The sequence below is a fragment of the Taudactylus pleione genome, unplaced genomic scaffold (genome assembly GCF_031769625.1).
Source record: "Taudactylus pleione unplaced genomic scaffold, aTauple2 ptg000726l, whole genome shotgun sequence".
In the NCBI taxonomy this organism is placed as follows: Eukaryota; Metazoa; Chordata; class Amphibia; order Anura; family Myobatrachidae; genus Taudactylus; species Taudactylus pleione.
The window spans coordinates 2,706,248-2,724,233 of record NW_028285128.1 but is presented as its reverse complement, the minus strand read 5'-3'; the positions used below and the strand labels follow the sequence as shown (position 1 = coordinate 2,724,233).

Sequence of the window (17,986 nt, the reverse complement as noted above, 5' to 3'; positions counted from 1 at the left end):
CTGTCTTAAAAACCAGCTGCCTGGCTTAATGCCACAGGTTGCTTTATTATAGAAACATCACTGGCAGTATTAGGAAACTGTATTAAAAGACAGAAACAGTTAGGAATGTTAAACCTGCACCCCTCCGTCCTTCTCCTGTGGGGATCTTTCCTTCTCCCACCCTCATTGACCAAGTGACCGACAAGGTGGTGGAATCTGCTTCCTATTGTTCCCTGGCTACAATACCTGTGTCATTACCCTTAAACGCTTGCTCTCCTTTTCCTGCTTTTAAATCCAGTTTATTAGAATTTTTTCTCGTATTCATCTCTATAGTGCTGTCATCTATTGCCGCACTGTCTGTACCTCACAATTTCTTGACAACTTTTCTGCCTATTTTTCTCCACTGCAATCGCCATGCCGCCACAGCACAACCACTTTGCCACTTTGCCTTACACACATCCGTAATGTTTAGCAGGACTGCAAAACCATCGGTCCAGTCGAGTACCATTGCAGCCTCACGCACACTTGCACAAGCTCTGACCTTACTCAGGAATTGCTATCCTTGTAGCGCGCTATCAGTACTCAGGCTGCGTAAGGCATCGCAGTGGATAATTTATGCACGCTATGCAACAGCATTCAAATGCAGTGGTACGCCCGCCTTTTGCCGACCACCCCCATCACCACCAACAAATGGCACTTTCTGTCAGTGATTCTGCGATGGGTCTGCGTAGCCTCGGCGATCGCATTCCCAATGCATATGTATGCGCAGTACGCAACAATCGGCCGATTGCACGCATATTAGCAGTTGCGTTCCTTGCTGAATCAGGTCCTCTGTACTCCGGTTTTATGATGACATTCTTCTATTATCCATTTTCCTAACGCTGCCTTCTAAGTCATCCTGCAACCACCGACTCCTGAACAGCATTGACACTATCTGTTATCTGCCATGCTTAACTTCTTTTCTTCTCCATTACTTCCCTATCATGCCCTGAGCTTTCTGTCTCATTCTATATGTCACACGCCACCCTGGAGACTCCAGAATCAGACCCCGTCGTTTACCTTTGCGGGCGCTGACCCGCGCTGTCTTCCGGCTCCCGCGCTGTAAGCTGCTTCCTCCTCTCTCTGGGCGGTCTCCACTGTTGTCCCGCTGCTGTGCTGCTCCCACGCTGGCTCCTGCTGATCGCTGGTCCCCGCTGACTTCTTCCAAGAAGCGCTTTCCTCCGGTCCATGGGCGCGGCCTGCTTGGATTGCCCATGTGACTCCACTACCACCAATGAGGAGTCTTCTCCTTCTCTCTCAGCCTGTCAGCTCCCAGCGTCCACTATAAAAGGATCCCCAATGCTGACACAAGTTGCCAGTGCAACTAGTTTCTTAGTTTACTAAGTGAGCCTTCCCACTGTGCTCCACGTAGCTTCCCAGCTACCAACGTCTCCACACGGCTACCCAGCCACTCCACGTAGCTTCCCAGCTACCAACATCTCCACACGGCTACCCAGCCGCTCCACGTAGCTTCCCAGCTACCAACATCCACACGGCTACCCAGCCGCTCCACGTAGCTTCCCAGCTACCAACGTCCCCACGCGGCTACCCAGCCGCTCCACGTAGCTTCCCAGCTACCAACGTCTCCACACGGTTACCCAGCCGCTCCACGTAGCTTCCCAGCTACCAACGTCTCCACGCGGCTACTCAGCCGCTCCATGTAGCTTCCCAACTACCAACGTCTCCACACGGCTACCCAGCCGCTCCACGTAGCTTCCCAGCTACCAACGTCTCCACACGGCTACCCAGCCACTCCACGTAGCTTCCCAGCTACCAACGCCTACCCACGGCTATCCAGCCACTCCACGTAGTCACCCAGCTACCAACATCTACCCACTGCTATCCAGCCGCTCCACGTAGCCACCCAGCTACCAACCTCTACCCACAGCTATCCAGCCGCTCCACGTAGCCACCCAGCTACCAACTTCTACCCACGGCTATCCAGCCGCTCCACGTAACCACCCAGCTACCAACGCCTACCCACGGCTATCCAGCCGCTCCACGTAGCCACCCAGCTACCAACGTCTACCCATGGCTAACCAGCCGCTCCACGTAGCCACCCGGCTACCAACGTCTACCCACGGCTATCCATGAGAGGGTGCAAACTCCTTATCAGTTCGCTGCACCCTCTCATGCGGAGAAACTTTATCAAGCCAAGTCTCCTCCAGCGAGTGTCTGCGCCAAGTAATACAGGTCCAAGGCCCAGTCCGGGAACACAGCCTCTAAATCCCACGATTGTGACAGTTTGCACTGGCCCGATGGACTCGGCAAGTGGTCAAGGATCTGGGGTAGATCCCTCGCAGGATGTACTATCTCATCTGGAAAGACAGGAGACATCTCAGGCCCAGTTGATCCAATTCATCCAAGATATGTCATCACGCCTGGACAACATTCAGTCCTTACTGGCTCATCCCGCTCTCGCTGGCTCCCAAGCCGCCTCTCCTCCTGTGGTGTCACCTGCTCCCCCGGTTCTACCTCCTGCTTGTCTTCATCTTTCCCCTCCGAGCAAGTTCGATGGCAACCCCAAATTATGCAGGAGGTTTTTAAACCAATGCGAAATCTAGTTCGAGCTACAATCCGCCAACTTTCCGACAGCCAGAACCAGGGTGGCATATATCATCTCACTACTCTCTGGCCAAGCACTCGACTGGGTCTCGCCCCTTTGGGAGAAGTCGGATCCTCTGCTCTCCAACTACCCTGAATTTGTTGCCACATTTCGCAAGATCTTTGACGAACCTGGAAGAACCACTTCCGCATCTGCTGATATTCTATTCCTCCGTCAGGGCAGCAGGACCGTTGGCCAATATGTAGTCCAGTTCCAAACTCTGGCTTCAGAACTCAATTGGAACGAGGATGCCCTCATCACTGCCTTCTGGAATGGCCTTTCAGAAAGACTCAAAGACAACCTAGCCTCCCGTGACCTTCCAACCAATTTGGATGATTTAATCTCTCTTTGTAACAAGGTGGATCTTCGTCACAGAGAGCGTGCCTTGGAAAGAGGCAGACTTGATCGTGGAAGGCCACATCCAGCTTCCCGATTACCCTCTCCTCCTATGGGCGAAGAACCCATGCAGGTCAACCGCTCTCGTCTCTCGGCTGAGGAACGACAGAAAAGGCAGAGACAGAATCTCTGTATGTACTGCGGATCTCCTCAACATTTAGTTAAATCCTGTCCCATTCGTCCGTTTCGTCCGGGAAACGCCTCCTCCTAACTTATGACAGAGAGGTTAAGTTAGGAGTTGCCATTGAATCACATAGGAAGTCTGATTCCACCATCCAGGCTCATTTAAAGCTTCCTCGAGGTTCCAAAGCTGTATTAGCTCTTCTGGATTCTGGAGCGGCAGAGAACTTTGTCACTACGGACTTTGCCCAGAAACATCAAATCCCCATAGAAGCATTGCCTCGAGTCATCACTTTAACCGCCATCGATGGTAGTCGCATTACTAGTGGAACCATCACCCATCACACAACACCACTTAAACTTACCATTGGGGTGCTCCATTCCGAACAACTGTCCTTCCTAGTGATTCCCAAAGCCTCTCATTAGTCCTCGGATTACCCTGGCTACAGAGACATTCACCACAAATTGATTGGACCACCATGCAAATAACCTCCTGGGGTTCCAATTGTTTCAAAGGCTGCCTTCAGTGGGTAGTACCTGTCCGATCTTCCGTCGTACAGGATTCTACAGACCTGCCCAAAGCCTTTGATGGGTTTCTGGACGTCTTTAGCAAACAGAGCGCAGATCTATTACCTCCCCATCGTGATTGGGACTGTCCCATAGATCTGATTCCCGGGAAGAATCCTCCTAGAGGCCAAACCTACCCTCTATCTCTCCCTGAGACTCAAGCCATGTCGGAGTACATTAAGGAAAACTGAAGTAAAGGCTTCATTCAACCTTCCACGTCTCCAGCCGGGGCTGGATTTTTCTTCGTAAAAAAGAAAGATGGTGGGCTGCGCCCGTGTATTGACTACCGGGGTCTTAATGAAATAACTTAAGAATCGCTACCCTCTTCCTCTCATAACAGAGTTATTCGATAGAGTCAAGGGAGCCACAGTTTTTACCAAACTCGACCTAAGAGGAGCCTATAATTTAATTTGTATCCGCCCAGGCGATGAATGGAAAATGGCCTTCAACACCAACAAAATTTTCCGGGATCTTTTGTACAAGTGTGTGGTCGTTTACTTGGACGACATTTTGATTTTTTCTCAATACCTCCAAACTCATCGAAACCAGGTGAAAGAAGTCCTTCTGAGGTTGCGGTCCAATCAACTTTTTGCAAATTAGCGAAGTGTCTGTTTGAAGTCTCAAGTGTACCATTCCTGGGGTACATCATCTCTGGAACAGGCCTTCAAATGGATTCTTCAAACTACAAGCCATTCTTGATTGGTCTCTTCCTTCTTCCTTAAAATCCATACAGAGGTTCCTAGGATTTGCCAACTATTATCGCAAGTTTGTGAAAGGTTTTTCGACACTGGTAGCTCCTATTACAGCCCTCACCCGCAAGGGAGCAGATCCAACTAAATGGCCCGTCGAAGCTACCTCTGCATTCCAACTTCTTAAGCAAGCCTTCATCTCCGCTCCCATCTTAAAGCAACCGGATTCCACCCGGCCATTTATCCTGGAGGTGGACGCATCCTCCGAAGGTGTCGGTGCAGTGCTCTCCCAGCTATTTGAAGATGAAAAACTTCATCCCTGTGGTTTCTTTTCCCGGAAGTTTTTGCCTGCAGAAAAGAACTACACCATCGGAGATCAAGAGTTACTTGCCATGAAACTAGCCCTCGAAGAATGGCGATATCTTCTAGAAGGAGCTCATTACCCCATTACCATTTTTACAGACCACAAGAACCTGCTTTATCTTAAATCTGCAAATTGCTTGAACCCTCGTCAAGCCCGGTGGGCAATGTTTTTCTCCAGATTTAACTTCAAACTCTCCTATCGTCCCGGCTCTCAAAATCTCAAAGCCGACGCATTCTCTCGTTCCATGACGAGCGACCCTGATCTACCCATGGAACAGCCCCAACCAATCCTGAATCCAGCTTTCTTCGCCTCTATCAAATTATCTTCTATACCCCCGGTGGGGAAGACTTTCGTCACTCCAGAACTCCGCAAGAGGTTACTGCTTTGGGCCCATTCTTCCCGGTTCTCTGGTCACTTGGGTATGGATAAAACCCTTGAATTCATCCAGCGGTCCTATTGGTGGCCTTCGATGAAAAAGGATGTCAGGTCTTATGTGTCGTCATGCATCAAATGTGCCCAACACAAAATACCTCGGCGGGTTCCACACGGTCAACTCCATCCTCTTGCAATTCCATTTAAGCCATGGACTCACCTATCTATAGATTTCATCTCTGATCTTCCTCCATCTCGGGGCCACAACACAATTTGGGTTATCATGGATCGTTTTTCTAAAATGGCTCATTTTGTACCGCTTACTGGGCTTCCGTCTGCACCTCTACTCGCCCAGAGTTTTATAAAAGAGATCTTCAAGCTCCACGGCCTTCCTCAAGAGATCATCTCCGACAGGGGAGTACAGTTCGTAGCGAAGTTCTGGAGGTCACTCTGCTCAGCCCTTCAAGTAAAACTCAAATTTTCTACCGCTTATCATCCCCAGACCAATGGTCAGACCGAAAGGGTCAATCAAGACCTGGAACAGTTCCTGCGCACTTTTGTCTCCTCCTACCAAGACGACTGGATTGAACCTCTTCCTTGGGCCGAATTTGCTCACAATAATCCGTTTTTTACAGTTTTTGGTCATCATCCTCGAGTGCCAGATTTCCCTCTTCTTTCAACATTAGATGTGCCTGCGGCCAAGATGTCCCTTCAACGGTTCTCCAACATCTGGGAAAAGGTTCATTCGTCTCTGACTAAAACCTCAGCCCGGTACAAGAGATTTGCTGACCGCCAAAGACGAGCGGTTCCAAATTTCCAACCTGGAGATATGGTCTGGCTCTCTACCCGAAACCTAAGACTCCGAGTACCCTCAATGAAATTTGCCCCGCGATACATTGGTCCATTCCCAATCGTCAAAGTCTTGAATCCTGTGGCTTACAAGCTAAAGCTTCCTCCATTTCTTCGCAATCCAAGTTCTTTCCATATTTCTCTTCTAAAACCACTAGTCTTAAACCGATTTCAGAAGGTCCTTCCTAAAGCTTCAAGTGTTCAAACACAGCAAGGAGAGGAGTTCAAAGTTGACAGAATCTTAGATTCCCATTGTCGATACAACCGTCTTCAATACCTCATCGACTGGAAAAATTATGGTCCAGAAGAACGAATCTGGATAAATGCCTCCGATGTCCTTGCGCCCCGTCTGGTCAAAGCGTTCCATTTGAAATTTCCTCATAAACCAAGGAAGTGGACGGTGGCCACTCATGAAGAAGGGGGTACTGTCACACGCTGCCCGGGAGACCCCACAAGCAGACCCCGTCACTTACCTTTGCGGGCGCTGACCCGCGCTGTCTTCCAGCTCCCGCGCTGTATGCTGCTTCCTCCTCTCTCTGGGCGGTCTCCACTGTTGTCCTCTGGAGGGTCCCGCTGCTGTGCTGCTCCCACGCTGGCTCCTGCTGATCGCTGGTCCCCGCTGACTTCTTCCAAGAAGCGCTGTCCTCCGGTCCATGGGCGCGGCCATCTTGGATTGCCCATGTGACTCCACTACCACCAATGAGGAGTCTTCTCCTTCTCTCTCAACCTGTCAGCTCCCAGCGTCCACTATAAAAGGATCCCCAATGCTGACACAAGTTGCCAGTGCAACTAGTTTCTTAGTTTACTAAGTGAGCCTTCCCACTGTGCTCCACATAGCTTCCCAGCTACCAACATCTCCACGCGGCTACCCAGCTGTTCCACGTAGCTTCCCAGCTACTAACGTCTCCACACAGCTACCCAGCCGCTCCACGTAGCTTCCCAGCTACCAATGTCTCCACACGGCTACCCAGCCGCTCCACGTAGTCACCCAGCTACCAACATCTACCCTCGGCTATACAGCCGCTCCACGTAGTCACCCAGCTACCAACATCTACCCACTGCTATCCAGCCGCTCCACGTAGCCACCCAGCTACCAACGTCTACCCACAGCTATCCAGCCACTCCACGTAGCCACCCAGCTACCAACGCCTACCCATGGCTATCCAGCCGCTCCACGTATCCACCCAGCTACCAACGTCTACCCATGGCTATCCAGCCGCTCCACGTAGCAACCCGGCTACCAACGTCTACCCACTGCTATCCAGCCGTTCCAAGTGGCTTCCAAGCTACCATGCTACTTCTGCATTACTCAAACTCCTTATCAGTTCGCTGCACCCTCTCATGCGGAGAAACTTTATCAAGCCAAGTCTCCTCCAGCGAGCGTCTGCGCCAAGTAATACAGGTCCAAGGCCCAGTCTGGGAACTCTAAATCTAAATCCTACGATTGTGACACTATAACTCCACTTTCACTTTAGTCCTAGAAGAGGCAGCTCGTTTCACCGCCCTCCGCCCCCAACCAACCAATCCCCAAGCATGGCATGTCAAACAGATACACCATTTTCAAAAATGCTCAAGTAATATTTATATAAAACAGTTACCAGCGCTACAAACTAATAATCAGATCAATAAATAGCGGATGGTTTTAAATAAAAGGTATTTAAACATTTATTAACATAGTAAAATCACCAATAGTTGATACAAATGTATCCAATGTCACACTAACATCAATATAAATGAATAGACATTTTCTGGGACCTTAATAGCTCATAATTCATTTAGGACCTTTATCAGGCTTGGACTCTATATACTTTCATACGGACTATACATTCCCCTAGTGGCATCAAGATTTGTTACCGGATCCAGGTGTCAAGGATATCACACAGTCCCTTTGGCAGCATAATTTGCACAGAGCAAGGTTGATGTGTTTCCACCATTTCTAAGGATAATACAGTCCCTTAGCAGCGTTTAGTTGCACATGAATGGATTTCTTGTAAAGCCTCCGGATGTCCGTGGTTTCTGCCAATAAGCCAGGGGGAGAGGTCCAAAGTCCAAATCATAAATGTCCACGGATAATTTAGGTCCAGAAAGAGCATATATCGCTCAACGCGTTTCACTGGGTATAGTGTTATCCAGCTTCCTCAGGAAATTATATTTACCGGTTGCAGTGTCCAAACAATATTGTGGGGTCCTTTAGCAGCGCCAGCACAGCTTTTGCAGTGGAAATCATCCCCTATGGCACAGGTCCAGTCCGCTAGTATCTGTCTTATGAAGTCATAGTGCTGTCTCTCAACAGGTCTGTCAGTCTGCTCCCCATGTAGTAAGACACTGCAACTGGTAAATATAATTTCCTGCTGGACACTTTCAAAATAAGCACCACTTATTTCTTTACAGCAAAGAACTTTCTCTGGATATATGTTTCCTGAATCATTATTTACCATCTGGATATCATATTTGTCCCTGTGGATTGGGTGATTTTTGATCTGAACTCACTTTTTTATTCTGCATCTGCTTATCATCATATTGATACAGCTCATTTCCATATTTGTGTGTATTTTTATTTGTTCTTATTAGGGGTGTGCACCGGACACTTTTCGTGTTTTGTGTTTTGGTTTTGGATCTGGATCTTTCTTCGTGTTTTGGATCTGGATTGGTTTTGCCAAAACCACCCTTCCGTGTTTTGGGTTCTGGGTTTTGTGTTTTGGATCTGGATTTTTTCTTAAAAAATAAAAAAACCCCGCTAAAATCACATAAATGGGCCTTTTTTTGTTCCTACGCTATTAATAACCCCAATAACATTAATTTCCACTCATTTCCACTCTATTCTGAACACCTCACACCTCACAATATTGTTTTTAGGCCAAAAGGTTGTACCGAGGAAGCTGGATGACTATGCTAAGCGACACAAGGGGGCGGCACAAACACGTGGCCCATCTAGGAGTGGCACTGCAGTGGCAGACAGGAAGCCAATCAGCGTTATGGTGCCCATTTGCATGTAGCACGAACCCGGGAGATCCGTGCTACATGCATCTGTGTGATTGGCACAGAGCAATGACAGGTCCGTGAGACCCGTCTGTGCTGCTGTGGTAAAAAAAAAAAAAAAAACCTGTGTAAAAAAAGAAAAAAATGGCGTGCACCCCCCCAAAAAAGAGCAACCAGCCCCGGGCATTAGTAACCCAGTGCTGGGTGTGCTTAAATACAGGGGACAAACGACGTAGGGGTCCCCTGTACTTAAGCACAACCAGCACCGGGCTAGTCAGAACCAGCGCTGGTTGCCAAAATACGGGGGACAAACGACGTAGGGGTCCCCTGTATTCTGCGCAACCAGCTCTGGGCTCTGATCCGGTCCTGGTTCTGGAAATATAGGGGACAAAAAATGAGTAGGGTTCCCCTGTATGTTCCAGAACCAGCACTGGACTTTTTCTAGCGGGGGGCTGATGCCACAGCCAGGGGAGCCCTTTCACCGGGCCCCCCAGCCGCAGCATCAACCCTGACCGCTAGTCAGCCCAGGCCGGGGATCCCTGGAGAGCTGGGGACCCCCCCAATAAAGGGGTCACCCTCTCCAGGGCACCCCAGGCCCAGGCTGATAGCCCGGGGCTATCCCCGCCACCCCTGGTGGCGGTGGGTGGCGGGTTGATTGTGTGGTGTGGTGTAAATAAAGAATATCAAACATTGTCTTTACAAGTAGAACTGCAAGTCCCAGCTAGCCTGCCCCGCATGCTGGTACTTGGAGAACCACAAGTACCAGCATGCAGGGCATTAAGGGCCCACTAGTACCTGTAGTTCACCTGTAAAAATTTTTTTTAAAAAAACACAGGACACACACACCGTGACAGTATAAGTTTATTAAACATACATACACACACACACATGTACACATACTCACCTATGTAACCCTGTAGCATCGGTCCACTTGTCCGGTAAAGTATCCCTAGGGGACCTGTGAAAAAAAACATACTCACCATCTCCTATGCGAGGTTCTGTCCTCTTCGTTCCAAAGTAGGCATCCCCGGACTTGGCAAAAAAAAAAAACGAAAACGCGATCCACGAACTTAGTACCGTTCTATAGAACGGTACTTCCCGAATGAGAGCTTAGCGGCGGGGTATCACCATGGAAACCCCGCTGCTAAGCGTTCATTGGCTGAGAGAGGTCATCTCCCGTCTCTCAGCCAATGAACGGCTCCCTCCATTGTAGTCAATGGTGGGAACCGCAGGGTAAACTTTAATAACCTTGCGGCTCCCAGCATTGACTACAATGGAGGGAGCCGTTCATTGGCTGAGAGAGACGGGAGATGGCCTCTCTCAGCCAATGAACGCTTAGCAGCGGGGTTTCCATGGTGATACCCCGCCGCTAAGCTCTCATTCGGGAAGTACCGTTCTATAGAACGGTACTAAGTTCGTGGATCGCGTTTTCGTTTTTTTTTTTGCCAAGTCCGGGGATGCCTACTTTGGAACGAAGAGGACAGAACCTCGCATAGGAGATGGTGAGTATGTTTTTTTTCACAGGTCCCCTATGGATACTTTACCGGACAAGTGGACCGATGCTACAGGTTACATAGGTGAGTATGTGTACATGTGTGTGTGTGTGTGTATGTATGTTTAATAAACTTATACTGTCACGGTGTGTGTGTCCTGTGTTTTTTTTAAACATTTTTTTACAGGTGAACTACAGGTACTAGTGGGCCCTTAATGCCCTGCATGCTGGTACTTGTGGTTCTCCAAGTACCAGCATGCGGGGCAGGCTTGCTGGGACTTGCAGTTCTACTTGTAAAGACAATGTTTGATATTCTTTATTTACACCACACCACACAATCAACCCGCCACCCACCGCCACCAGGGGTGGCGGGGATAGCCCCGGGCTATCAGCCTGGGCCTGGGGTGCCCTGGAGAGGGTGACCCCTTTATTGGGGGGGTCCCCAGCTCTCCAGGGATCCCCGGCCTGGGCTGACTAGCGGTCAGGGCTGATGCTGCGGCTGGGGGGCCCGGTGAAAGGGCTCCCCTGGCTGTGGCATCAGCCCCCCGCTAGAAAAAGTCCAGTGCTGGTTCTGGAACATACAGGGGAACCCTACTCATTTTTTTCCCCTGTATTTCCAGAACCAGGACCGGATCAGAGCCCAGAGCTGGTTGCGCAGAATACGGGGGACCCCTACGTCGTTTGTCCCCCGTATTTTGGCAACCAGCTCTGGTTCTGACTAGCCCGGTGCTGGTTGTGTTTAAGTACAGGGGACCCCTATGTCGTTTGTCCCCTGTATTTAAGCACACCCAGCACTGGGTCACTAATGCCCGGGGCTGGTTGCTCTTTTTTTGGGGGGGAGGACGCCATTTTTTTCTCTTTTTACACAGGTTTTTTTTTTTTTATTTACCACAGCAGCACAGACGGGTCTCACGGACCCGTTAGTGCTCTGTGTCAATGACACAGATGCAAGTAGCACGGATCTCCTGGTCCGTGCGTGCATCTGTGTCATTGAAATACACAGCAGCACAGACGGGTCTCACTGACCCATCTGTGCTCTGTGTCACTGTCAATCACACAGATGCATGTAGCACGGAATTTCACGAGTCCGTGCTACATGCAAATGAGCACCATAATGCTGATTGGCTGAGAGCCGTGACAGACGGCTCTGTCAGCCAATCAGCACTTTGCCCATTAAAGGCAAAGGCATTTTTTTTTAAATGGCCGCTCGAGGCAAAACCTTGAGATCCGACAGCAGATCTCGAGGTTTTGCCTCGGGAGAGGGATCCGGGGCAGACAGGGAGATCCGAGCTTGGGCTCGGATCGCCCCGGATCCCCGAAGTTCGGGTGGGTTCGGTTCTCAGGGAACCGAACCCGCTCATCCCTAGTTCTTATGAATGTTATTGTTATTAAATCATGTTCATTCAGTTAATTCCTATGTTTGAATTTTGAGCGCTGTGCTTTCTGGATTGCCCTGATCTCACACTATCTTGTTGCTCATCCCTGCTGCCTTGACTCCAAATTCAACCCCACACATACAATCCCTCATCTGATTCTGACATTCTCTCCTTTGCAACATTGTCAAAATACACCCCTTCTTGACATAAAACCCTGACCAACGCATTCATCATCTAAGGCATAGATTGTTGCAGCCTCTTGCATCCTGGCCTTCCCCACTGCTGTCTCTCTCCCCATCTCCACCAGGGTCCAGTTTAAGTTCCTTATGCTCACCTTCAAAGTTCTCACCTGATCTCGCCCCTATAGTTATCTGCCCTTGTCTTGAGATATATTCTTTCTTGACCTTTCTATTCTTCTCCCTCTGGTACCCACCTCACTCTCTTGCACCCAAGACATTTCCCATGTTGCTCCCCACCTGTGAAACTCCCTGCCTGACCAGGCTTTCCCCCAACCTCCATTCCTTCAACTGGTCACTCAAAACCTGTTACATCTGCTAGCACTCATCCTATCAGCACCTGTCCCATCAAATCATCCTGTCTCCATCTTCATCTTCTGTTAAGGGCTCAGAGTCACTATTGGGAAAAAGTCCTGCACAGCCTTGAGGGCTGGAATATCTTGGCAAGATGCAGCCGTATTATAGTAATGTGGCCTCTGGGGCCTGTTGCAGCCTCTTGGCTGTTTGAGGCCTGAGGGCCTATGAGTTGAGATGCGGCCTTTGGGCTGATAGCAGCCTCTGGGCTAGTTGAGGCCTGAGCGCCTGAAAGTAGTGATGCGGCCTTTGGGCCAGTAGCAGCTTCTGGGCTGGTTGAGGCCTGTTGGCCTATGAGTTGAGATCTGGCCTTTGGGCTGGTAGCAGCCTCCAGGCTGGTTGAGGCCTGAGGGCCTGAAAGTAGTGATGCAGCCTTTGGGCCGGTAGCAGCCTCTAGGCTTGTTGAGGCCTGTGGGCCTATGAGTTGTGATGTGGCCTTTGGGCCGGTAGCAGCCTCTGGGCTGGTTGTTGTCTTGAGGGCAGAACGACTTGGCAGGAGGATGCTGAATAACTACCAGTGCCGCCAGGATGACACTGGCGACGGTGCACTGGATTGCGCATTGGGGATACTGAGCCGCTACCAGCATCGCTGGGATGACACTGGCGACGGTGCGCTGGAGTGCGCACTTGGACCGCTGAGTTGACGCCGGGTTGACACTGGCGCTGGACACAGACTGGCGCTTCAGGTGGTGAAAGCGCACTGTGCCGCCTAGATGACACAAGCAGCACGAGCAGGTGGAATGCAGACTGGAACAAATGGCAGTAGATAAACACAGTAGACTGTCTCTGGAACTCGACTGGAAAACAGGAGACTGGAACAACCGGAAGTACGAGAAACTCTATCACCGGCAAGGAGTAGAAGGGCTGGCTGGAATATAACAGGAACAGGGCCCAACCAGAGCAAGTTTCCCTAATGACAAATTATTGAGCACCTGGCCTGTATTCAGACAGGAGAATCAATCAGTGTGCACCTGATAGTAAACACAGACAGGCAGTAATAGTGCAGGGGCTCAGCAGCAACCAAGACTGGAACTGCAACAATATGCTGCTAACCACTGATCCAAACAGGAGGAAGGAGGAGACTTCAGCGTACGCTTGTCCGGCGTTCACCCCACACAGCATTGGCAGCGTGGCGGCTTGTGACATCTTCCCTAACTGTATGATCATCATTCCATGATTTTGTTTGATTTGCACATACTCTTTACTGTATTAGTACAACTGCTCTGAGAATTTACACACATCCTGTGATGATGCTGTTCTCATATGACTTGTATGTTCATGTATATAGATATTATTTGTTTCATTTTGTTTTATTTACTTGCTCCTTTAATTGTCTGTCCATTGGTGCATGGCTTTGATGATGATCTAGTTCTACTTATTGAACCTTTACATGTCTGGTACACTTTTGTGGAGACTGAAAATAGATGTTCTGCCTCTTATTTATAGATTTGCTTGTTTTACTGTTTCAGGTTCTACACTTCTAGACTCCCTTACCTGTATGAATAACTTCAATACACACTGGACATGTCAATGGAATGAAAACAGGGAAGCTCATAAACTACTCCCCATGAGCCTTTACCATTGGGACCTTCGGGGCAGGTATCTTTGCATAATGATACAAATTTAAAACTGTGAAACCCAGTAATATGGATAGGGTCGCTTCTCTCATGAGGTGTGCAATATGGCAGATATTACATCTTCTGCTTGTCACCTACTCTTCATGGTACAGCTTGTGATAGATCCTGTAGTGCTTGCCGCCACCCTTCCCTCTCTATAAAGCTGCTAACAGCCAGTTCTAATATGCTTCTGTACTGCTGTGACAAAGGTGGCTGAGAAAATTAACTTCATGACAGGAAACAGTAATGTATTTTAATTTGACATCAGATATTTGTCCACCAATTAAGCTGGATACTGGATAAGCATTGGCATATTAAACTAGGAACCACATAATGGTCTACTGTACATATGCTAAAATGGAGATCAAGAATGGGTCTACATATAACATAAGGCACCTTATACTGATCCTTATTTTAAAGTGTGCAGCATTTAATTTGGCATATTATAATTGGCCGCAAGGAAAGTGTCAAACTAGGTACACACCTATACAGTTATAGGGCCAATCACCCAGTATCAGCTGATCAGCCCCATAATTGTATAAGTATGTATACAGGAACGTTAGCTGATAAACTGCTTAAAACAATCCTACACTAGGTCGGATTGGGAGGTTGCATCTCATAACCAGTTTGATATTTACAATGCTTGACCTCCCAAACCATTGAAGAATGTACACACTGACCTAGAAATAGAGGGGTACACACTGATCTGTTAATTGCTTTGTTAATAGGAGTGTTTACCTGATCTGCCAAGTGATCGGCCTAGTGTGTACCAGGCAGCTTTACACTGGGTGCACACTAGGATGACAGATCGGTCAGTAGACTTATCGGCCATTCTGTATCTTCTGACTCGCTTTCCAGTTTCCACTGATGTCCACGAATCACTGGTCACGCAAACTGGCTACCGCAGTTAAAACATAGAGGCCAGGAAATCTCTGTCAGCCGACGGAGATCCTGGCCTCTTCCCTCCCCCCCAACTGCGGTGACATGCCTCAGTTTCGAGAAACTGAGGCCATTGTCGCCCCCTCCCTCCCACAAATGGCAGCAGATTGTCAGTCACTGACAGTGTGCTGCCGCTCTGCGTGCGATCACGCAGGACCCATACAGCACATGCACAGTATGGGTCTGGTGCGCAGACTCCCGACCATGGGAATCTACTGAATCAGGCCCTTAGTTTACTGGAATACCCAGCAATACTAGTTAGACAAAATAACAGTCAAGTATAGTGGTTTTAAGAAGTTAAAGAGATGTGTGCATTAACAAGTGTTTCTTAAATGCATCTCGTGCCAACATCAGGTGAAAGGGGGCAGCACTTCAGAAGATCATGGCACGCCTGTATGTCCCTGTTTTATTTATACCCTGTTTTCCCTGCTGTCTGATGTTGCAGAACACTATGCTACCTTTTTATTTACATATTAAGATTACTGGAATTTAGATACTGTACTGCAGAATGAAAGGTAAAACAATTAGAATATGTGGCTTAAATAAACAGAGGGGCGCTATGTACAACATGTCAATTTGTGTAATAACCTTGGTTTCTCTGTTACAAACAACAGCAGGAACAGAGAACACTGTGACCTTGACCACTCTAACACCCAACAAGATGGGGAGCGTTACATGACCTGCCGCATTAATGAACAGTTCATCAGTGCAATGAGTACCGAATACACATTCCTGCCAGAACGATCTGTACATACTGAGGCTCACATCATTCCAGCCTCTAAGGGTAAGAGACCAGAAATCAAACAGCTATTAAGCAAAGTACAGGTTCCTGATATGTTCCCTTAAATGTCCTAAATCCTAAAATACAAATTTACTTATAAAACACATACTAATATCATTCATAAATAGATACCTAAATTAGAGATTGTATTTACTTTCGCAATGCAGCCAGGTTTGGCGCTACCATTAGTGAACCTAAGAGGTTGCCTTGTGTGCCAATAGTAAGGGGTGCCTAAGTAGTAAGGACTAGATTTTGTAATGTGGTTGTAAATTCCGATTAGAATGAGCGTACACAGTACACAGATTCTAGCTATTATCTTCTATAAGATGTTAGATAAATGTTAAGTAGAATCCGATTGGTTGCTATGGACAACATCTCCACTTCTAAAAACCCCTTAGATTCACATGCACATTTTTAAAATACATGCCCACTGCAGTGCTAATTGCATACAGTACGTATGCAAACATACAAGGACCCATGCAGACACAGGCATATAATCTGAGTACTACAGCCATGGCCAAAAGTTTTGAGAATGACACAAGTATTGGTTTTCACAAAGTTTGCTGCTTCAGTGTTATTAGACCTCTTTGTCAGATGTTACTATGGTATACTGAAGTAACATTACAAGCATTTCATAAGTGTCAGAGGGGTCTATTTATCAACATTATTTTTACTAAAATAATGTGAAAAAGGGTGTTTTCACACCCTTTTCACATTATTTTAGTATCACCTATAGTTACTATAGGGCAATTGGAGTAGAATTCATAAAATCTTACTCCAACCCCTAAGTATCACTTATTTTTAGTAAAGCAGATCGCATTTCCCATAACTGTAATGGGGAATGTGATCCGACCAGAGTTACTAAAAATAAATGTGAAAAAAATACCGGGGAAAGCCCTGTGATAATAACGCCACCTGGAGGTGGCGTTATCCAGGGTCTCCCCCGGTTACCGGCCTCCTGCCCTGCTCTAACGGGGAGAGCAGAGCCAGGAGTCGGTCCCAGTAATCAGCTGTGTGGTCTAAACAGACCGCAAGCTGATTACTGTAAAAAAAACAAAAAAAAAATAGTAAAAAAAAAAAATTACTTACCTGACTCCAGGGACCGGTGATCGGGCCTCCGGCGATGTCTCCCCTCCGGTCAGCTGGTCTCCCACAGTGCACTGCGGCCCGGTCATCAGGTGATTGGGCCCCAGTGCAGTATGGGAGATCACCTGACCGGAGGAATGGAGACCATCACCGGAGGCCTGGAGCATGCAGGTAAGTGTAAGTAAGGGAGGGGGGGTCGCGGGGGGTCCGCAATCGCGGGGGCGGGGCTTAGCACCGGGGGGCGGGGCTTAGTGCCGGAGGGGGGGTAGCAGCGGCGACCGGTCGGCGCATGCGCGGGCACTTAATCACGGTATTTTTTGCGAAAATACCGTGATAAGGCTCCGGAGGGGATTCGCAGGGACAGAGCTTTATCGCAAGCTCTGTCCCTGCAAGGGATTTGTAGTAAATCCCTGTGATATTGCCTGAATTCGCAATGCGAATTCACTCGGTAATATCACACTACAATCTGCATTACCAATGCGGATTGTAGTAAATAGAGCCCAAAGGCTTTTATTGACAATTACATTAAGTTTATGCAGAGTGTCAATATTTGCAGTGTTGACCCTTCTTTTTCAAGACCTCTGCAATTCTCCCTGGCATGCTGTCAATCTACTTCTGTGCCACATACTGACTGATGGCCGCCCATTCTTGCCTAATCATTGCTTGGAGTTTGTCAGCATTTGTGGGTTTTTGTTTGTCTATCCGCCTCTTGAGGATTGACCACAAGTTCACAATGGGATTAAAGGCTGGGGAGTTTCCTGGCAATGGACCCAAAATGTAGATGTTTTGTCCCCTGACCCACTTAGTTATCACTGTTGCCTTATGACAAGGTGCTCCGTCATGCTGGAAAAGGCATTGTACGTTACCAAACTGTTCTTGGATGGTTGGGAGAAGTTGTTCTTGGAGGATGTTTTGGTACCATTCTTTATTCATGGCTGTGTTTTTAGACAAAATTGTGAGTGAGCCCACTTCCTTGGCTGAGAAGCAACCCCACACAAGAATGGTCTAAGGATGCTTTACTGTTTACTGTGCAGCCATAATCCCTATTATTGGAAGTGGCGTTCCTCCCTGTGGTGACACTCGCTACGGACATGATTGTAGTGCGCGAGGCCGGCAAAAGGGGACATGTCCTCGCAGGTAGGAGGAG

General features: G+C 48.3%; 1 protein-coding gene across 2 annotated transcripts in view; it reads left to right on the top strand.

Moving 5' to 3' along the window:
* Positions 1–17,986, top strand: part of CSF2RB (colony stimulating factor 2 receptor subunit beta) — a 125,541-nt gene that overhangs the window by 23,697 nt on the left and 83,858 nt on the right. For both annotated transcript variants that reach the window (XM_088456878.1, XM_088456877.1), the window contains exons 4-5: positions 13,887–14,016; positions 15,587–15,756. In XM_088456878.1, coding sequence (XP_088313004.1) covers positions 13,887–14,016; positions 15,587–15,756 — 300 coding nt within the window. The remainder of the gene's footprint in view (positions 1–13,886; positions 14,017–15,586; positions 15,757–17,986) is intronic.